The sequence below is a fragment of the Motacilla alba genome, chromosome 15, assembly GCF_015832195.1.
Source record: "Motacilla alba alba isolate MOTALB_02 chromosome 15, Motacilla_alba_V1.0_pri, whole genome shotgun sequence".
NCBI lineage: Eukaryota > Metazoa > Chordata > Aves > Passeriformes > Motacillidae > Motacilla > Motacilla alba.
In genome coordinates, this window is record NC_052030.1 from 6121472 (window position 1) to 6143268 (window position 21797).

General features: G+C 45.2%; 4 protein-coding genes across 14 annotated transcripts in view; 1 reads left to right on the top strand and 3 right to left on the bottom strand.

Annotated features, from left to right (window-relative positions):
* Positions 1-10497, bottom strand: part of LOC119707388 (protein HIRA) — a 32693-nt gene extending 22196 nt beyond the window's left edge. For 2 of the 5 annotated variants that reach the window (XM_038152312.1, XM_038152311.1), the window contains exons 1-6: positions 10277-10497; positions 3338-3400; positions 2464-2574; positions 1578-1668; positions 986-1080; positions 54-149 (exon numbers count right to left, since the gene is read on the bottom strand). In XM_038152312.1, coding sequence (XP_038008240.1) covers positions 54-149; positions 986-1080; positions 1578-1668; positions 2464-2574; positions 3338-3400; positions 10277-10313 — 493 coding nt within the window. In that variant the 5' untranslated portion in view covers positions 10314-10497. Of the gene's footprint in view, positions 1-53; positions 150-985; positions 1081-1577; positions 1669-2463; positions 2575-3337; positions 3401-9644; positions 10161-10207 lie in introns of those variants that run through there. The other 3 variants (XM_038152310.1, XM_038152309.1, XM_038152313.1) reach the window with 2 other exon arrangements.
* A 208-nt stretch (positions 10498-10705) lies between these two features.
* On the top strand, positions 10706-13492 carry MRPL40 (mitochondrial ribosomal protein L40). Its single transcript, XM_038152321.1, has 4 exons — positions 10706-10840; positions 11404-11487; positions 12504-12659; positions 13017-13492. The coding sequence occupies exons 1-4, from the start codon at positions 10791-10793 to the stop codon at positions 13324-13326; spliced, it is 600 nt and encodes a 199-aa protein (XP_038008249.1). The 5' UTR covers positions 10706-10790; the 3' UTR covers positions 13327-13492.
* On the bottom strand, positions 12795-15278 carry C15H22orf39 (chromosome 15 C22orf39 homolog). Of its 4 annotated transcripts, none has more exons than XM_038152324.1 (4): positions 15152-15205; positions 14885-15121; positions 14161-14307; positions 12795-13051 (listed from the first exon to the last, which is right to left on the bottom strand). In XM_038152324.1, exons 1-3 carry the CDS (start codon positions 15188-15190, stop codon positions 14182-14184), a joined length of 402 nt encoding a protein of 133 aa, XP_038008252.1. In that variant the 5' UTR covers positions 15191-15205; the 3' UTR covers positions 12795-13051; positions 14161-14181. The 4 variants fall into 4 exon arrangements, with proteins under 4 accessions (XP_038008252.1, XP_038008251.1, XP_038008253.1 ...); XM_038152323.1 differs by lacking the exon at positions 12795-13051 and adding an exon at positions 13615-13939; XM_038152325.1 differs by lacking the exon at positions 12795-13051 and having other exon boundaries at positions 13615-14307; positions 14885-15052; positions 15164-15278.
* Positions 15279-15406: 128 nt separating this feature from the next.
* Positions 15407-21683, bottom strand: UFD1 (ubiquitin recognition factor in ER associated degradation 1). Of its 4 annotated transcripts, none has more exons than XM_038152318.1 (13): positions 21478-21683; positions 21235-21341; positions 21034-21138; positions 20460-20492; positions 19926-20047; positions 19486-19616; positions 19008-19080; positions 18458-18526; positions 17856-17921; positions 17538-17585; positions 17114-17202; positions 16629-16710; positions 15407-16224 (listed from the first exon to the last, which is right to left on the bottom strand). In XM_038152318.1, exons 1-13 carry the CDS (start codon positions 21666-21668, stop codon positions 16150-16152), a joined length of 1191 nt encoding a protein of 396 aa, XP_038008246.1. In that variant the 5' UTR covers positions 21669-21683; the 3' UTR covers positions 15407-16149. The 4 variants fall into 4 exon arrangements, with proteins under 4 accessions (XP_038008246.1, XP_038008245.1, XP_038008247.1 ...); XM_038152317.1 differs by having other exon boundaries at positions 21034-21153; XM_038152319.1 differs by lacking the exon at positions 21034-21138.
* Between the last annotated feature and the right edge of the window lie 114 nt (positions 21684-21797).

The following is a 21797-nucleotide window of genomic DNA, read 5'->3' on the forward strand; positions in this document are numbered from 1 at the left end:
GGGAAGACTTAGTCACAAAGCTTTACATGCTGGCATATCTTTAGAGCTCTCACCTGGGAATTTGACAGCATTCCAGATGACAACAGTGTTATCAACACTACAGGATGCCAGCCAGGCATCGTGTGGAGACCATGCTACATCCATCACATCTGTTTGAGAAAAGGAAGTTTCCATTTAAGAGATTGATGGTAATCAAAAAATCAAAAAGTCTTTTTACAAAGAACTCGGGTTCTCTGTAGCAATATTTTCCTATCACTAAGAAATGATTACCACTCCCTACAGTGGAGGGTAAGAAAGCAACATTCACTGGGAGTGAATCTCCCCAACTTCCAATGTTTAGTAGGGGTCAAGAAAAAAAAAACAAGGGAAAGAATGCAATGTTTCGTTATTGTAAGAAGTACTAATGCCTGCACAAAGAACTAGTCTTGTTTCGAATGAAAAAGTAACAGAAGCTATTACAATGCACTCACTTTGCTCCACGTGGAGGGATCAAAGTGATTGCCATCTTGATTTTAATCACCGCTCATGTCAGCAGATGCAAAATCCATTTGAAATTATTTATTTATTCAAATTTTACATTGCTCTTTAGGTATTTTTCTTCTAAATAAACACTGATACTCTTTGGTTTACAAAAATATGGTCTTTTGCCAATCAGATTATTCGCTGCTAGTGTGAACATTTAACTAAAGACATTTAATTAAAGTTCAGCTTCCTTTATTCAGATTCACTTTTAAGCTAGAAAATAGCAAAATCTAAGTTTCTTAGTTGTTAATTTTTCTCCTACATACCATACTTGCCAGAAGTTACTTGTATGAAAACTGCATTTTGTTAAAAATTATTTATTTTTAATTTTCATTGTTGCCCTTAAAATTAATTACTGACTTGCCACCAAATACATATTTCAAACAAGAAAACATGATGTTGAAAAGCAATTTTTTTTTCCAAATACATGCAAATTATGTTCATTCAACACCTTGAAACTTACCCCCTGAATGGCTTCTGAGAATCGACACACACCTCCACTGCTCAACATTAGTAAGTTTGCTACTAGAACCAAACACAGTGCTAGGTCCAATGTACCTAATTAAAATAGAAACAGTTCTAAGAAGAACCACCACAAGCTCTTCATCTTATTAAAAGAAAATCAGCTGCATAGTACACTTATATTTTATAGTCAGTTATTCCGACAATACAGAAAGGGAAAAAAGCATTTTTTTAGATACACTAATTCCAGTTATTTAAAAAAATGGCTTCAATAAAATGTAGAATTTCTATAGATAGCACAAAATGGTAACATTTAAGGTGACTCTTCAAATCTCACCAGGAAGTTTTCTTCAAGGCCAGAAGAAAATGCCTCAGCTCCTCCAGAGGAGAGAGACTGGCCAGGCAGACACCCTCCAGCCCAAAGGACAGCAGGCCACATCTCCAACAGCACTGCAGTGTCCCAGCTGTCAGCTCCTTCCACACCAGGTGGAGCACTGAGCTTAGCAAAGGGCAGCACAGGGAGCAAGCACTAAGATGTCACAGAATAACCTCCTTGAAATGAAATACAGAGCTGAAGGAAGAAAGATGCTTACGCAGCTCGTTTCCACACCATAATCAGCTTGTCATCTCCCCCCGAAGCCAAGTAAACGCCATTGTTTGACCATCGCACACAGTTCACACAAGCTGAAATGCACACAAGAAAGTTTGCAAGATGAAAGATGCGAGTAAGTGGTTCTGGACTGCAGACAGGATTTTATATTACAAATAAGCAAAACTTGTCAGGAGACATTTAGGATTTAAGTGGGCTTTTCCCACTCAAAGCAGTTACTCTGTCTGCTTTAGATAAATGAATTGGTACTTATCTTTCAGTAGCAGTTGAGGAATTTCTTACCTAAAACATGCTATTCCTTATCTAAAAAAGTTTCACCAAAAGAGGCTTGAAGGAAGAAAGATTAATATTCCTCTAATGAAGGAAACTTATTCTAGTAAGTAAAGTGGGAAATAAGATGGCAAAGAGGGCATATTTTGAAGAAAAGAAGGGACAACTTGTCAGGCGATCCTCTTAATTCCAAATGCAACAATTTATAATGTAATAAATGTAATAATTTATAACTACAACCAATATACTTCATATGATGAATCTTTTACCCTTCTTCTCCTGTCCTTTCCTTCAGAGCTCTACAGTTTCTCAGAATGTGCATTATCAAATACCTTATGGCCACAGCTGATAAAAGCTTATAGGGAGGAGATTTCCAAAGGTATCTGAAGTCCTCTGCACATTTCCTCACATTTCAACAGCATTTTCTGCTGAATATATTGAAAAATATACAGCCAAAAGTATGAGACCACTCTGCTGTGTTTTATTGATTCTTCACCATTGGGCAGACATTATTTTTGCAATTACAGACATGTAAGCCTTAAGCTTTGGCAAATTACCAACAATCAGCAACAAAAAACCCAACCAACCAACTTTGTTACCTAAGTGATTGTCCATCTGACAAAGCATCTTGGGGATATTTTCATTCTTTTCATCTTCCTCTTTCAGGACAGGAGCCATATTCCAGATCACAACTTTGCCAGAATCCTGACCTGTAAGAGACCAAAAAGCTCCCCCTTCTAAACACATCCAAAAAAGCTTTTCAAGTCAATCTCAGTTCCAGAACAGATGTGAAAATGTAGGCATTGCTGCACTGGGGACTTTGGAAACATCTGAATACAGATGTCACTTCGATATAATTAGACTAAATCAGAAGTGCTTTATTCTTCTTGAAGTTATTGAAAATAAATTTATACAGCCTCATACAAAAGTCATACTGTACATAACTGATACTAACTATAAGGACAACTACTTCTAACAAAATTGTATTTTAAAAGAGAAAAGATACATATTCAAATACTAAATTGCAATTATTGTAGCCAACATAAAATTACTCACTATTGTGAACCAAGTAATATTTTTGCAAATATTTCTTAAGCTATTCTATTTATATAATTGGATTTTTCTGTTCCAATAGCTCTACTATTTAGCAACTGAAAAAGCTCAACTGCACATCCAGTTCCTGTTCAAATTAAAAGGAAATTTGGCCCATATGGCCATGGCTCAATCACTGATAGCAGCTACTATCTCAATGACATCCAAGGGGTGAGGACATCAGAACATGCATCCCTGCCTTCTGCAGGAGCAGCAGCACTTCCCAATACATTTTCATAGCTTACATAATTATCTGTTTCTTACAGATAAAAGTGATGTCTTTTTAAAAGGTCAAACCAATTCAAGTGCTGTGAAGGCACAAGATTATTATTATTATTATTATTACCCAAAATTCTGCCTTCTACCAGTACACAGACTTACCTTGTCCTCCTGTTGCAAACTTGGTCCCATCTGGGTGAATGTCCACTGAAAATATTGGCTTTCCTGGAATTAGAGAACAAACAGCAACATAGTGAATTGTTTCACATGCAAGGGAATGCAGTAACACCAGAACCACCGTAACTCTTCTGGCTGGCAAGTGACTCTCTCCTTCTAAAGGCTCAAGCTGTAAGAATTCCAGCTGACTACAAAAGCAGAGAGCAGCTTGCTGACAGGAATGGCAGCCTATTAAAAGCCTGTATGGAAGTTACCACGCCACAAAACCCAGCGACAACCACGGACACTTAATCCAGCAGGATATGCCAAATACCTCAAAGCAAAGCAATACCACAAAGCAAGTGCCAACAAAGCAAAACTGTATTTGAGTACGAACTTCTTCCAGGTTTCTACAGTTCATTAGCTGATGACCTGAAGCAAGCCTTCTTTTGGTTTCAATTTTTTGGTTTTTTTTTTTAAATCCTTCCCAATCTCAGGCTGCATCTGTTGGTCACACAATTACCTGTCTCAAATTTCAATTCTCTTAATGACACTCTTCTACCCAAAGACTAGTTTTGATTCTATGGCTTCCATATAGAAAGAGGAGGACTAACCAACAATAGTATTACTCTTTCATCCTTCAATTCTCCATATGCTACATCTTCCAGAAGAAAGCTAAGAATTTTACTAGAATGTAAACTCTGTAACATAGCTGGGGAACAGCTTTGGAAACCAGCAAGCCCTCACTTCCAACCTGTTCTGCTCCAGCCACTGGCTCACATTCACTCTCTATATGTTCACAGTTGTTTTAACCTTTGCAGAGGAAAAGGAAGAGGGGGGCAGCAAGCTTCCTGCCTTTCAGTGATGCTCAAAGAGCTACCACTAAGGATTATTTGAAAGAACACGCATGTGATTTCCACATCCAAAGAATATCTGGCAGCACTTCCCACCTGTTCAAACTGGAATGCCTCTGCAAGTAAGATCACATATATGCCACTACAAAATAAGGCAATTTATCAAACAGCCAAAAGTACTAGTACCCACACACCAAGATTACTTGATAAATTTCCCATGAGTGTCAATCTTCATGAGTGCTGTATCTTCATGAGATGTTAAGACATAAATGATAAAACCTGCAGACCTTATCCAACAGCAAGTTTCATGTGCAACTGTAGTAACTGAAACCTTCACACTAAACTCCTAATAAAATCCAAACACCCACTATTTCTTTTTGAGGGATACACATTTGGCTTAATTTTGACTTTTGTATCCTTTATGTTGACTTGTTTTAAGGTTTGTTTTGTTTGGATTTATATTGCAACTCTGACATGTGACTTCCCTAAAAATTTTTACAGGCAGCCAAGCAAAGACCTTAAGCACAGAAAGATGGCACTCAACTTACATTCCTTCCAAGTCCTTCAGACCACACAGCACACATGAACTGATACACACATGAGCCGTGGTTTTTCTTCAGCTTGTTATGCCTGAATCATGTTTTTTTTCTATGAACTCAAATGCAACATTCAGGGCTAAGCTGAGTATTTAGAGAAGCACAAACAAGAAACAAATATTTATTTTACCCTTTCCAAAATGTGGAATTTCCCTAATAGTAAACCAGTACATCATTTGCACTGGTTTTTGCATTGGTTTAATATAAGGTTTAATATAATTTAAGGTTTAATATAGTTTTATAGTAATAATAATATAATAGTAATAGTAATAATATATAGTTTTATAGTAATTTATATAGTTTAAGGTTTAATATAATTTGCACATCATTTGTGCAACTCTGGAGACATTAGAGATGGAAGAGGTGGCCTTTTCAATTTGCATCAAGTCTTGGCCAAGAAGAGCTCATACTCTGGTATTTGCCATTAGATGTGTGGGAGAGAGTAGGAAGCCAGCTATCAAAGACCTTTGAATTCTAATAACCTGGCTCATTTTGCCTCTGGATCACTAGCACCAAGAGAAAACTTTCCTAGCAAATCAGAAAGAACAGCAACCTAGCCACCTCCACCACTACTATTCAGGCATATTCAGATATGCTACACATTCCAAAAAATTGTCACTGCACTCATTGCTTTGCAAAAATTACTGACATGATATAATTTTCCTTTCCTTTATTACATGTCTAAAACTACCACAGCCTCTCCAACTTCTGCCTCAAGACCACAACTCTAGAGGAGCAGTAACATCAGCTCTCTCCCTTCTCCTGGGCAAAGATTTTTCACAGATCCACAGATGGGGTTGAAGAAACTCAGCTTAGAAAACCTTTGCTTAGAAAACCAGAAGTAACTTAGCTAAATTCTCCATAAAATCTTAAAATTAGCCACGCCAGGGAAAATGTCCACCAAGCCCAGTACCCTGTGTTCAGAAACCAGCACTAGGTGAGTCCCTAAGGATCTGTGCAATGGTAACCACACAATGCTTCTTCCTAAGATAATCTTCCAACTCCAAAAAAATTACAATTCTGACTTCTTGAAACAGGGGTCCTCAATGGACTTTCTTCTCTAAATTCAATGAGCCATTGCTCAGATCCATAATTCAACAACCCCTACATAGAGATCCACTGCTCAGCCACGCACTCTGTGAGGAACCTCCTACCCTGAGGATCTGCACCAGCTATTTGTTACTTTATTGCAATTAATTCTTGTAGAGAAGGGCAGTGAAGGAAAATCACTCAACACTGACCCCTTTTCTGCCACTCACAGCTGTGTTCATCATGTCCCCAGCCCAACGACCCTGCTCCTTGCCTAAAGAGTCCCGCTCTACTCATCTGTCCCTTATACAAAGGGTGTCACACTTCTGAACATTCTGGTCACTCCAAGCCACTTTCAGTTCTCCTCTATTTTATGACATGAATGGGAACTGGCATTGGCGACCACGTGTTCAAACACAAACTATCCATATATTTATATAGCAGGATAACATTTTATTTTTGGGTTTTTCCTAGCATAAATTTTGGGTTCAATCAAATAAGCACTGAGGAGATTTTCACAAATGGTTATAATCCTAAAAATACAGACCTCAGTGAAAGTTGTCAGTCACAGGGCATTATTTTATACATGAAGTTTAAGAAGGTATGGACTTTGCACCCAGGAAAGGCAGCAGTAATAAATGAAGCCGTGGACAACAAAGTTTCCTACACAGCTCAACTGTGATCCAGGAAGGGATCTTATTCCACAGGTAACTAATGATACACAATGATCTGCCCAGTACCCAAAGTCCAATTACTAATTAAAAAGAATAAAAAAAATAAAACAGCAAAGAACAGCTGAAGTGGTCACAGGACAGAGAGCATTGCGAGGGTGCCCTTTGCTCCAGGGTACCACTATCAAGAGAATGCCATCTACAGTGCTGGGTAACTGTAACAGGTTAAAGCTCCAAGAATTGCTCACACTACTCATGATTTACAAATTGAGCACAGATACTGGGTTTTTCTTCACTACCTTCAATTTCTCAAAATAATGAAGAAGAAGCCATTATTTGATAGCAATCACCTTCTTCCCTGGGTCCATGTCTTTATCAGATTATGTTGTCAGTTCCTGCTGAAACAAACCAAAAGGCACAAGGTCCCTGCTTCAAAGTGACTGAAGCAGGGACCATGCTCCTAACTGGAGATGTGTTGAGCTTCCCAACAGCAATGATGCACCAAAACAAAATGTGATATTTAAGCAGCAACACTAAAATCTAACACAGTGTGTTTTAAGACATTCTGACCTCTTACAATAATTTCTAAAAAAAGATAAGCTTAAATTATTGAAGCTCCCAGAATCACATTGCAGAAGGCAAATCAGGTTCATTAAAAACAGAACACCTTATGATATACCAGATGTCCTGTGGGCTTATTTGTTTAAAGAACCCAAATATGCATTATGTACTTAAAGAAAAACTGATAACGAAACAAGCTTGGAACAAGAAGATCTAAGTAAGATACTTGAAACCCAAGGAGAAGGTCCCATCTTAAAAAAAATACATGAGGAAGAATAAAAGCAATTTTAAACATTGTATAGTTTTTGTTTGTTGTTTAACTTTATACAATAATCAATTAAATATAAGAGGAGTCTTAGGTGAATTTCTACCTCAAAATGAATTAAGTTCTATTCAATTTGCTTCCAGCCCATCTAATATATAACATTCAATGTGACTCACAAATCAATTCAAATATTTACATTCCACCATTACAGCTTGGAGAGATAAACTCCATGCCTATATTTAAACAACAGCAGGCTCCAGTTTCCACAAGCTGTTATACATGAGCAGCACCTTGGGGCTTGCAAGGGTTTCTTGGAACAGCAAGGGACTTCCTTTCCCACACGGATCAGTGTTTGCCTGCCTGAGCTGTCTTTAAGCACCTGGGCTCTCAAAACCCTGAGTGCTGAGTATGTACAGGCAGCTGCTGGGTGCATGATGCATCTGTACAGAGGTACTGAATGCAACACTGCGAAAGAGAAGCCAATCTCAGCACTTGTATCTTACAGCCATCTGCTCTCACCCCCACCATTAGACTGCACTTTTGAATATTCTTCCTTGCTCCAATTCAAAGACACATGAAAGAGAAGAACACAACAATAATGGGAATTTCATGCAAAATCTAATAAACCCACATTAAGTGTGTGAAAAGCTTATAGAAAATGCATCTGAGCAAGAAATGATTCCAATAAGCACTCAGAAAAAGTGACATTAAGAACTCCAAGGCAAAACCTGTAGAGCCAAAATGTGCTGAAGTGCTTTTACCGTAAGCGTGCAGCATCTCGCAGCACACAATTCCCCAGTGTGCTGGATTTCCTGGCTACAACACTCGTTTCTAGTGTCTATTATCTCTTGGAGAATGTATGCCTGGAAGCATCATTCTAGTCCATTCAGTAAGAGAAAACTCCCCAAACTGAGTGGGAAGAGGAAAAGGCTGAAACACAGCAGCTGGGTCTGGTGTGTGGCAGAGGCAGGCTGGCTGTCAGGACTCGCTCACTAACGAGAACAGTGTGCAGAAATCAAAGGAATAAGAATTATCACAGAGTCTCCAGCTCAGAGAGTGCAAATTCCCTTCACCCTCTTTCTGGAGAGGTTTCAGTGCCAAGAGGAAGGCCACGAGGAGTGATGGAGACTCCTGACAGGCAGCGATGCCTGGAGGATCCGGAACCCGGGCTCGTTAGAAGAGGCTGACTAAACTCACCGGTTTTTATCCTGCACTCCCTGCCCCAAGGACAGCAATGTGTGACTGTCTCACAGTCCTGCACACCTCTGCAGCCCTGACAGCACCTCACAAATGGAGCTGGTGGCAAATGTCTGTTTTGCAGGTAGTGAAATGACGATGAAGTGCCTTGGCCAAACTCATCCCAACAGGTCAGTGGCAGGAATGGGAGTAAAATTCAGGGCCATCAAGGCCCTGTGCAGTGCATTATCCATTATCCCAGGCCTCTATAAACGAAGCCCAGCTTGGCTGGAGCCCGTGCTCTGCAATGGTTGGAGGTTTTTTAAATTGCTACAGATTTCAAATACATACCCATAGCAAAAAGTGCACCCGTTAAAAAACCGAGGAAAGAAGTTACAGAGATTAAGATGTAAATGCCACATTTGTTTAGAGTAACCAAGCAGAAATGTAAAAAACATCTCAAATAAAGCACTTCCACATTTTTTTCAGTTCACTACAACCTTTGGTTACAAGCTTGAGTCCATCTGCTGCCTATGGAGTCCCTGGAGAGCAGGCCAAGTAAAGATGCACACGAACGGCAACTTGAGGCTTAAACTGTTATCAACATTTGCAGCATGAACACAAAGAACACAACACATGCAGAAAGGCAGCTGTAAAGTTCTACCTGGAGTTTTTAACTCAAAGCACGCTTTTCCACCTTGAAAAACCTGGTCTTAGATTTACTGAGATATCGATCAGCTACAGGGGCCCAGCTAATGACATTTACACGTTGACAATTTGCAGTTGAAATAAAGCTGTACCCATGAATCTGCGGGCAAAACTTGCATAAACAGAAGTGAGCTCTTCGTGTTAGGTTTCTCCTCACTGCTTCACAGGAACAGTACAAGCATTACCCTGGAAATTCATCCTAAGCAGTGTAAATATGACATAAATTTTGGTGCTGTCCTGTATTTGCCACACAAGGAAAGTACTTCAGTCAATATCAACACTTCACTCTGAGCTGTTCTAGCTCACACATCACTTCAACATCACCAGAGGACTGGCAGACAGGACACTATATAAATTCAGGGAGTTGTTTTGAAAGAACTGCTGGAAGAAACTTTTCCCTCCGTGGAGAACGATAGCACAGCTCAGTGTATTAGAGAATTTTTAATACTGTACTTGTGTCAGCAATGTGAGAGCCGGCTGGTCAGTGCAGTGCACTGGATACCGACTCATCCTGCCTGGACACTCGTCCCGAGGGGATCTCGACCTCCGCACGAAACTCCTTCTCTCTTCCGCACGGGCTACACTCCATTCAAACTCTCTCCGCACTTTCAGCAGCACCAAGCGGCCCCGGGCCGTGTCCGGCCGGCGGGATCAGCTCAGCGTTCCCTCGGAGCCCGCAGCCGTCCCCGCAGAGCGCGGCCGTGCCCGGTGTCCCCGGCGAACACGCCGTGCCGGGCGGGCCGGGTCCCCTCCGGCCCCCTCCCGGGGAACGAGCCGTCCCCGCGCCGCCCTCGGGAACCCGCCCGCTTCCAAGGACCGGGCTCCGCTCTCGCTCCCGTCCGCCGGCACGGCGCGGGCGCGGACTTGTTGCTGCCGCTGCCCCCGCCCGCGCCCGCCGCTCCCGGGGCGGCGGGGCTCCGGCACCCGCGGCCGCCCGAGGAGCGCCCGGCAGCGGCCCGAGGCTCCGCCCGCCCCGCGCCCCCCGCGTGTGCCGCACGCCCGTTCCCCCGCCGCACCTGCCCGGCCGGCCCGCGGCACCTGCTGCCCGGCCGGCCCGCGGCACCTGCTGCCCGGCCGGCCCTCACCATTGTGGTTGACCCAGGTCGGCTTCAGCAGCTTCATTGTTCCCCGCCCGGGGCCCCCGCCGGCCTCCGCCCTCGGGACCCCAGGGCGGCTCCGCCCGGGCTGCCTCCGCGGCCGCGGCGCTCAGCGGCGGCCGGCCACCATGGGCCCGCGCCCGGCGCCGCAGTGCCCGCGCCCCCGGCCGGCCCGAGCCGCCTCAGCGCCGCTCCATGTCCCGGTGCCGCCGCCGCCCCGCCGCATCCCCCGCCCGGCGCCGCCGGCGATCCGGCACCGCCGGAACTCGGCGCCTGGCAACCGCCTAACCGGCCCGGCGGGAAACAGCGCCCCCGACCCCGCCGTTCCCACGCCGGGCGCCGCCCGCCCTACGCCTCGGGCGGGCGCCCCCTGCCGGGCGGCGCGGGGCAGTGCCGGCGGGGCGGGAGCTGCGCGCGGGGCGCCCGCCGGAACGTTTGTGCCCCGGAACGGGGGACGCGGGGTCGGAGCGCGGCCGGCGGCGGCGCGGCGCAGCGCGGGGCCATGTGGGCGGCGGCGGCGGCGGCGCGGGGGCTCCGCGGGGCCCGGCTCAGGTAGGGCCGCGATCCGGGACTGGGCCTGCGCCCGCCCTGCCCCAGGAGCGCGGGGAGGGAGCTCGGGAAGCGCCCCTTAGCCGCAGTGCCTGCCCAGCCCGCTCCCGCCCATTCCTGGGGCTGGTCCAGGCTGGGCCCCGCACCTGGAGAAGTCGGTGCCTCGGCCCCCGGGCCGGTGCGTCCTCCCGTGACAGCCGCCGAGATACGACAGTCGGCATCGCTCTCCTAATCTGAACGGCGGTGGTCCGACCTCTCCCATATCAGCTCCTCAAAGGGGTCATTGTCAGAGCTTAAACTGCTATAACCTATCCAAAATGTGTCTCTTTCACCCCTCGGTACCCTCGTGGGCTCACGCCGACCTGTCCGTATTTGGGATCGGTTACCTAGCTCAAAAGTCTGAGGTCATCTCTAGGCAAACGCTGTGTGCTGTCATGAATGAAGTGGCCGAAGATGGTTCAAAACTCATCACTGTAAAATGTGAATAACAAACAGCTCTTGTGCGGAATCAGTGACACACCGGAGTCAGTTCCTCCTCATGCCTTTTGTTCCTTTTTCTCCTGCAGCTCCTGGCTGCCCCAGAGGGTCCCTCTCCAAGGGAGTCACTGGCAGAGCTCATTGCTGGAGTTCAGGACATCCCTCCCTGTGAGGTGAGTGCAGCTTTCTTGGAGTTACACAGAAGTGTTCTCAGCCACTGGGGGAACACAGATTTTCCCAAGTCCACATTTAACCTTTACCTGTACATGTTTAAGTCTCTATATGCCAGAGCAGTTGGGAACTGTTGGCCTCTTGAGGAGACTTCAGAGGTGATAAAATCACTACTTTGAACTTGTAGGTAGCACAAGCACAGAACACAGCTGGGAATGTTGGGATTTATGCAGTGCTCCAGAATTCCCTGCTGGGCAACACCAGTGAAAGCCTGGCTTAGCCAGAAATGCTCTGCTGTGAAGGCAGAGGCAGCCCATGGGAATTTCTGTGCCACATTTCAGTGGGTTTTGTTTTGACGCAGCTTGATTTAAAACACCCAGCTCTTAGGAGAGAGACTGTTTCACACCATAAATGCTGTTTGTTCAGTCTGCCAGGCAGGAATGAGGGTCAATTTGTGTTTGAGAGGTGTGCAATGATATCTTGGATCTGCATGGAGAAGTAACATCTACAGCCTGAACTTGGCTCCAAATGCAAAAATTTTAGAAGCATGTACAAAACCACTTGAAGTCTTCTTTAATGTGAAGTAACAGGAATATTTGTTCAAGGCCAGATTGGATGGGGCTTGGAGCAACTGGTCTAATGAAAGGTTCCCCTGCCCATGGCAGGAGATTAGATCCACGTGAGGTTTAAGGTCCTTTCCAGCAGAAGCCACTTGTGTGATAAACCTGCTAGGCTGCACTCTGAGCCACTCAAAACAATTCTAATTCCATTTTTTGTGGAACTTGCTCAGGTCATTCTGATGTTCAGCACAAAATTGCTTTTCCCAGGCAGTTACAGTTCCCTCTGCAGAAAATCTCGGCAGACATGCCACTGGCTCCTGGAAATTACATTACTTGAATAAAGCTAATGGCTAGAACTCATGTCAGGGACAAATTAAACAATGGAAAAGAAAGTGAAGAGTTGCTGGTGTGGAATTAAGGGCCGGAATATCTTCTTTCATTTACTATTTTCCTTGTAGAGCACAACCAAAGAAGAAAAAGAAAGTGGATGTGAAGAAAGAGCAAGCACAGAAGGAGCGTATGAAGAAAAAGCTTAAAAAGTTGGAAAAAGCTGCCCCAGAACTGATTCCAATTGAGGATTTTATGACACCACTGAAGTACTCAGAGAGCAACAGGTCAGTAGGTCTGTCTTTCACCACGCACCTGCACTCACAGTGAACTTCTTTCTCTGCTCAACTGCAACATAGTGCCAGCCTTGGTACAAAACCTCACCCGCTTCATCAGGACAAAAATGTGGAAAGGAAATAGCATTTGTTCTTGCTAAAAATAATGAAAATCAGTGTATTTCCTGTTAGAGTGACTGGAAGACCTCACAGACTGACTGAATTATTAGAGAATTCAATGTATTCTCTGGGTTCGGTGGGATTTGTTTGCCTGCTGGTGGGATTTTTGGTTTTGGCATTTTATTTTTCTCAGTTTGGTCTTTGAGTCGGGCTATTTCTCCATTACAGTGTTACCCTTCTCTTCATCAGGGTGCGAAGTCTTCCTGCTCTTTCTCCTGAAGAGTCTGAAAGAAGAGTTTTACTTTTGAAGAAGTGGTGTTTGTTTAAGCAGAAACAAGACGAGGCAGAAAAGAAAGCAATTAAGGCCCTTGTAGAATCTCAGCAGGAGGCACTGAGGGAGCTGCAGCTGGAATCTGAGGAGCTGTACCAGGCAGCAATCCGGAGGGACGAGGGGCTCTTCCCCTTCGAGAGGGACGGACCCAGTTACACCCCTCCCCTTCCTGGCTACGATCCCCCCGAAGGGAAGTGCGTTGACATCACCAAGGTGTACACACAGTGACAGGGGAGCTCCTGCTTCAGCTGCCAGGAGGAGCTCAGCTGACTGAAGGAAGAAACAATGGAATAAGAATAAACAATTTTTCCTGCAGGTTATAACACTGCAGGATGGGACTGTAAGAAAATAAATAAAGTATCTCTGTGTTTCAATGATGATCCAGGTAACAACACACCTAGCGAAGCTGCATGACCTCACACAGTGGCAAAACTTTTTATTTTCTTATATTGCCACGTAACTGTTGTAACTAAGTTTATATGGGTTTGCCCTAATACAAACCAATCTCTCTCTACATTCGTTTAAACCTTTATTTTTTAGTAGTCTTGAGTACTGCCACAACACACACCACCACTCGAGAGCAGTTCCACAGAGGGGCAGATTCGGGGTGGGCAGCCCACAGCTGAGAAGCTCTTCAACCACCACAACCCTGATTCTGGGAAATGTCTTTTAAATGCCACTGTTTGGGATTGTCCTGAGCCAGAAAGGAGAGTCCCAGCTTGGTTTTTTTCCCCATTTGGCAGGTCTGGGGTGGGTACCTTGCTCCAGAAGTGCTCAATGCCAGCTGGTAGGGCAAGAGGCCCTCAGAGCTAGAGCATGTATGCATTAATTTGAAAGGTGCCTGTTGAAATGAAATCCTGCAATGTAAGTCAACGGTAAAACCACAACCAAATTAAGCACCTCAAATCTCCCTTTAAAAATATTCAGAGTTTAAATAAAATTTCAGAAATTTTCAGTGAGTGCCAAAGTATTGTAGGACAGAGCTACAGTTGAATAACTTCAAGATGACGTGGAAGGGAAAAAAAAAAAGCATAACTGTGAATTGTGTATTATGTTACTGACCAAACACAGAAAACAGTCTTGTTAATTTGATTTGTCGTGGTCAAGTGGCAGATACCAGTCAGGTGGTGGGCTCTTCCTGAGCTTCCACACTGGAGCATATTTCTGTTTTTCCATAACTCGAGCTCTTTCACTCTGGCACAAGGCTTCCTGAAATACAGGAAAAAGATATTACCATAGTAGTGTTGGATGTTCCAGTCACAGAGAGCTGATTTCCTGCTGTGAACATCTGAGATAAAAGAAGAAATAAAAAATTATCATGCTTAAGCAGAAGTGATAAATGTTATTGAAGTAAGCCAGATTACCGGGTTTTAACTAAATCATATTTCTATTTTGCCTCTGGCTCCCAAGTTAGGAAGGGAACTCTGGCCAGACGCTGTCCTGGCTGGCTGGAGGGAGGAGCTAGGCTGGAGCCTGCGCTGCAGGGCTCCTGCTGTCCAGTGTCCGCGGGGCTGCAGCCAGGGGCACTTGTAGACACCCCAGGAACGCCTTTTCCCTGTAACGTGGCGGATTTCCCTTTTAGGAAGGAAATGTCAGAGTAACAAATCAAGAGCGTTTACAGCTGAAAACTGAGAATACTCCCAATCCTTCACTGGATTTTACGACAACCCGACTCACCTCCGGCGCCTGCACTTCCAAACCCTCCCCAACCCCCGCGGCTGTTTCAGTCCCAGCAGCCCCGGCCTACAGAGCCCCGGCAGGCCGGGAGCGGCAGCGGGGCCGGTACCTGCGCGGCGGCGGCGCGGTCCCTCTCCCAGGCGCGGCAGGCCTCGTAGTCCTCCCGCCAGCGGCCGCACTCCGGCAGCTCCCCGTGCGCGTAGTAGTGGTGGAAGGCGTGGCGCAGCCCGCGGCAATGCTTCCACTCCCCCCAGTAGTCCTCGCACGAGCGCGGCGGCTGCGGACGGACACGGCCGGGCTGATCCGGGTCCCACCCGATCCCGATCCCGATCCCGGCCCCGGCCCCCGGCCCCGGCCCCGGCCCCGGCCCCGGCCCGCGCCCGCTCACCCGCCAGGAGCCGCCCGTGCCCGCCATGCCGCCGCCAATGGCCACCGCGCTTACGGCGCGCGCGGCCAACGGCCAATGGCGAGGGGCGGCAGCAGGCGGCCCCGCGGCCGGCAGCCAATGGGCGCGCGAGGGCCGGCACGCGAGCGGCGCAGGCCGCACCCGCCCGGCGCTGCCCGGGGAGGCGCTGCGAGCCGCAGCCCCGGCCCCGGTCCGCCCCCAATCACCACACGGACAGGCACGGCGCTGGAACGAGGAACTTTTACTCGGGCTCGCAGGACAGCGCAGGGTTGCGCCCGGGTACGCTCGCCGGCAGGCGAGAGGGCGCACGGGGTACACTCACACCATTCCAAAGCCGCACCGGGCGGTGCAGCTGGGTCCCTCCTCTCCCTACACGTGCCAAGAGATTGCTACGCTACGTTATGGTATCAGAACTATTAAAAGGCATGTTATTAATTATAAATATAAAAAGCAATTACAGGGGGTTTGCTTAGAATGATTAATAACCCAACACCTGAAGCTAAGCTCAAAGAGACTCCCTGCACTAAAATCCTAAACACCGAAGTCACCCTTCATTTGCACCACACCAAAAAGCTGATCTGAAATTGTGGCAAAATACATATAAAGGGAGGAAAATACCAAGCACAGAGCAACATGAGATCATCACTCAGGAGATGAAGGAAAGATGAAGTCTAAGAACCGGACCCTTAGTAAGGTAGAGCTTGTTAGTTTTGCTTCTCAGGTTTACCACGGATCTGCGTTCCCCTCTTTACAACACATACAAAAAGCTTCTTCCAAATTCCTAGAACTTAATTTTCAACTGAAAATTAAGACAGTTTGACAGCTCCAGCTCTAAACATGAAACTGAAACCAAAACACCTCTTAAGTGCTCCTGTGTTGCAAAACGATCTCTCAACTGCAATTATTAAGGTCCAAGATGCTGCACCTGTTATTTTATTTTCCCCCTAACTAGCTGAAGGTATCACAGCTTAGGGCTTTCTTCCTTTCTTGCGCAGGGACTGGCCTTCTCCTGAAAAGGCAATAAACCGGCTTCCAGACTCATCCTGGGAAAAGAAAGAGGGGAAAAAGGTTTTACCTCTTGGCTCACTGCTCGTGTGTGATGAAAGCTGAATGACTGTTAGCAACAATACTCATCAGAGCAGCCACTGACTGCAGATATTTCACACCCTTAATTTAGAGAAAAACCACTCTTCCTGAAAATAAAATAGCATTTTGGTGACTTTCAGCCAACTGGCTCAATAAACTGACACCAGGCCAATCTTTTTCCATCAGTAACAAGGACCTCAGAGGTTGCTTCATGTGACTCAAACCATTCTAAACTACTGCCACTTTTTAAAGGAAGCATGCTGTAAAAAAACAAGGGGAAAGAGAGAGGGGCTACAAACTTGGATCTCAGTTCTAATGTTCTACTTCTGTGCAAAACTGGGGAGGATTCAACTTTATTTACCTCTTCCACTTTCTTGACCAGTGGACGTGAATTCCTAATGAATGTGATTCTACCGATCTTGAAGTCATAGTTGGGAATTCCTCTGGAAAAGAAGCATAAAAACATTATGTTTATTATATACTGTTGCATTTGACACAGACAGATCTATACTGAATTGGACACAGAGAGACCAGTCTGTCAGTGTAGTTTCTGTCAGTGTAATACCAACATTGATTTCACATTTTCATTTCTAAATAATCCCAGAGTTAAACCACTGAATTATTTTCTGAAGATTGCAGAAATAAATAATCAAATACTGGAGTTGTTGTGGAAGCTTGGTCACAGGCATGTTTCCACTACCCTATGGATAAGAAAGATTATTTTTTTTCCTACGGCAAACTCATGACAAAATAAGTTTGTTTATATTGCAGGAGCAGAGAAAAAAAAACAAACTGTGCTCAAACACTGATCCTGCACTAGCTTACAAGTGAATGATCCAGACATACCTTCGGATGTCTCCTGGTTTAATTGGTGAGGGACTGGGCTCCACACCTTTCTTCTTGCCATCCAATCTATTCCCAGATCCAGAGAACGCCTGTGGATACAAAACTAGTTTTAATTTAACTCCTGGCATTTGAAAGCACACTGCACAAGGACATTATATCTGTAAAATCTTACAGCAATTTTTATTCAGTTATTTAGTTCAGCACGCTTCTTTTTGGTACATATAAGCTGATGAAGCGTGGGTTTAGGGGTCTGATTCAGTCTCCCATGCTGCTCCTGGCTGTGATCACACAAAACATTCCCAGGCACGTGCCAGTTAAATCACAAGCATCTCGAAGAACAGGTACTAATATTTCGCAGTTGTTCAGAACAACTTTCCCTCACCATTTTACAGCATTCAGAAACCAGGAGAAACAGGGCACTTACCCGAAATCCTATATCGCTCACATATCCACTGTGGTCTGTTTCCACATCCTGTGAGGGGGAAAACAAGTTCGTTTTGTTCTGACATGCACATGACACGAAAACAGTTCTATTTCTAACCAAAAAAACTTCAGAACAATCACTTTCCCAAAACAACAGTTGGTAAACACCAGTCTCCTAAGTAACACATACAAAAGCTTCTGGTACGTAAAATTTACCCCTAAGAACTTGTTTAAATAAAAAAAATTATGTTGGCACTCCCCCCACAATCAATAGTGACTTCTAGGGAATGCATTTTGGAAGAACAAAAGTTGAACATACTGCGGTTTCTTCGTGTTGTGCACTTCTTTCTGGTTCTTTGTATCCCAAAGGAGCATCAAAATCCACCTATTTACACAAGAAGCATGAAAAAACCCCATGATTAATATTTTTCTTTAAATCATAAGCTTTATATTACTATTCCTCAAAACTCCATGAACTATTATCACTACATTTGATCTAAAAAGAACTAAGGCTTGCTTGTTAAACTAAACTATTCTAACTCAGAACTAAAAAAAGACCAAGCCTCCTAGGAATGAACCTGAGCATGTAATGGAAACAGAGCAGTAAAACAGCTCCACAATTTCACTGGAATACGATCAAGACAAGGCTATTAAATAAAACTCAGATAAAACATGCCAAAGCTAAACATTAAATTCCAGGCTCTGCAGTCACCTGATGGTACATGAAGTGCTAATCAGGATCACAGACGGGGTTACAAAGGCACATGAGCACTCCCCAGTGAGTCATCGTCCCTACCCCATGGATTGCACCTTTCTTGCAGCATCAGCTGGGCGGGGCGTGCAGAGCTGTCACTGCACAAGTGTCCTCTCCTCTTGGGAGGACACAGTCAGGGCAGACTTTCCCCATCAGCTTTAACTTACGTTCATATCACACTCTATGATGGACACAGCCTTATCTGGTTTGGTCTCCATTACCCGAAGCTCATAGATCTGAAACAGTCACAGACATTTTGAGATTGCATTATGTGTAAGGAAAGCATATCTAAACCTTTCCCTCCAGACCTGAAGTACTCTTTAGATGGAGGACTAGATACTGCAGGGCCTCTAGAGAATTTAAAAGCAGAAGCTTTTAACTTAGAAACCAGAGAACCCATTACAGTACCTTGCTGCACTTTTACTGTACTTTAACCTGCATTTTTGAAAACAAATTCTGAATTTAGGATAAATTCTTTCCCTTGACTTGTAAAACCTCCAACAGCACAAACATTTATTTCCTTGTGAGTCCAAAGAAATTTAAACAGCAGCTCAGAAAAAGACTTAGCTGACTCCATTTTCCCTCCAATAGAAAACCAACTATGAAATCTGCCACGGAGCTTACTTGTCCAAAACACTGCACAGCTCTGGGTTGATTGTTTTAGTACCAACATCCAACACCTGAACTTAGGCTGCAACCCTCAAGCCTACACTGCACCTTTTCATTGTAGTTGATGGCAATCACATCCCCAGTAGTCAGACAGGCAAAGTTCCTCAATGCGTTTTCCAGTCTTTGGAGTATGTTAAGGTGAAATATTTATTTTCAGTGAAACATCAAAGCCTTAAAGTCACCATACTGTAGATCTCTAATCCTTAGCTTCTCAAACATGGTTTAAAAGTCATCAGTACTGCAGATAGGATTTTAGGAAATGTTAGGATGTGTAAGTTCTGCAAAGAGACACTCAAAACTCATTGGATTTTAAGCCAACACTCCTCCTTCTTCAGACCACACTTTGTACCAACAGCTGCCCACATCTCTGTACATCAGCTGCCCATCCCTTTTGTTTTCAGAGGGAGAGCAGTGGCCATGTACTACTGAAGTGTATGAGCCACACACGAAAAGCTTGCTCTGTTTGGTCATTCCAATTGGGAAGAATTTTTTTTCCCCTTATTCCATAATTGCATAGGAAGGATACACAGCTTTGGGATTGGTGATGTCAAGAAAATCTGGACTTTGCGGCTGGAATTTTGAGTAAGTAGCAACTTGCAGATTCACACTCTCCACTTGCACCAGGCCTCCTTCTTCCAGCAGCAAATTCTGCATCATCTACAAGAATGGAAACAAACACACAAAGCCCTATCAATGTGTCTGATGTCTTCAGATCTCCCTCCTGTATATTCCAGCTCTTATGTACACTCAATTTCAGGAAGAACAGTCAGGTGCATGTTAAAAGCAGTCTGCTTTGCTAAGTTAAACTTCTGCAGGAGGAAGCCTGAGCCAGAACTGAAGGCTGCTGTAGGAACATGACCAGCAGAGACAGCACTGCCAGGAAATATTCCACCTCCTTAATAATAAACTTGGCAACTCGCTAATCCTACTTTTCAGGTTCTGACAGTCCAGCGTGAGGCAGCTCACCCAGTGTGGAAGGTAACAGATGCCCTCATCAGCCACAAACTCCAGCACTCCACAGTGAGTCATTCGGTCTGAGTTCTTGTTGGTCAGCTTGAACAGCATGGGGTAAGTAATATTAAGGCGGCCTAGTGAGAAAGGAGAAAAAAGTTTTCTTTGTTGAAAGCCCCCAGCACATTTCTGAAGCTTTCAGAGATCAAACATCACCAAGAGAATGGGCCAGACCATAGGAGAGGATTCTCCTCACTCCATTATCCCAACTGCTCAAAACTACAGAGAAAGCAGATACACAAATCCAGTGTGGCACAGCACTCAGAACTTTAAATGCCCAGGGAGCCCAACACTTCAGAGGTCTGTACGTGAAGGCAGACAAGCTCCATGAATTCTGACAGAAAGAATACCTTCAAAATACATTTTTAAACGAATTATTCTCACAGTGTCTATTTAAGATTTAAATAGATAACTAAAATCCTGTGGTATCTGCCTACACATTTGCTCCTATTTCTAACATTGTCATTCCAGAATAAAGTATTCACTTACTGAGTTGATCCAAAGCTGATGGTGGCATAATTACTGCAGAAATGAATAAAAATGCAGAATTAGGAAAAGTACATCTGTACAAGAGTACATAACACACAATTTTATCCTTCCTTTCTCTAAAATCTCTTTTTAAAAAAGGGCAGATCCTAAAGTCTGAAAATTCATTTCTAGACAAAGAGTTCAGTAGAATCAGTCATGACAAATATCCCTGCTATGCAGAGATTTCAGAATTATAATCAGGGAAAAACAAAAGAGAAGAAAAGGTTTTACAATACTTTTACTAAAGAAATTTTTTTCCAATTTTATTTGTTAGGGCTCACAGGTGCTCTTCAATCCATACCAACTCAAAACAACATAGCATTAGTCTGACAGCCTGAAAATAAAGTTGGCCAAACTATTACTTTCTTTATACAAATTAAATGAAGTGCAACACGGTGGGGAGAAGAAACTCCTTGATCATAAACTTCCATGGCTCACATTAGGTAGAAAATTTTAACAAGAAACTTTATAGATGAAGACTCTCTCCTTCTAATACTCATAAACCCCGACTCACTTGGTAAACATTTCTAGTTACCGAGTAATGCAAGGGAACATGACCCCTCCTCCTTCCTCAGAGCCCGAGCCAGGCCGCTCAGCACTGTCAGCGTGTTTTCAATGCTCCCGCTGCCTCGGCCAAAAGCTGCAACACTCGACACTATTCACAAACACTCTTCCAACAGTTTATTAGTCAAAATAAAACATGCACATACTCTTCCCGCCTTTCTCCACATCTGACCTGTCATTAGGTCCGGCAAGCATGGATACCGAGAAGCAGCGGTACTGGGTTGAAAAACGGTTCTGGAACACCCGGGGGATGGGGTGGTCAAACATATTAAAAGAGAACTAGAGGGGAAAAACAACACACAGAAAAACGCAATCATCAGTATCTACAGGACACAAAGTGTCACGGCGCCCACTGAGGGCCCCTGAAGCGTCGCCGCCGTGTCGCGGCCCCTCCCCGGCCGCCCCCCGGGCTCACCATGGCGGCGGCGGGCGCTCCCTCGGGGCGGCCGGGCCGGGCCGGGCCGGGCCAGCGCCGCTGCTTCGCCTCACGGGCTGGGCCCCGCCCACGGCCCCGCCCCTCCCAGCGTGCCGCGCGGCGCCGCCCGCCCGGGCGGCCATTGCGGGTGAGGGCGGAAGACGGGACCTCGCGCCCTCTGAGGCGGCCATCGCCGGGAGCCCCTCCTGCCCGCTCGGCTTCTCTCCGGTCACCTGGTGGTGATGCGGCCCTGCCGCCGCTTCTCCGGGCTCCCTTTAACGGCAGAGCAAGCAAATCGCCCTCAGTAAAGATGTCAGCCT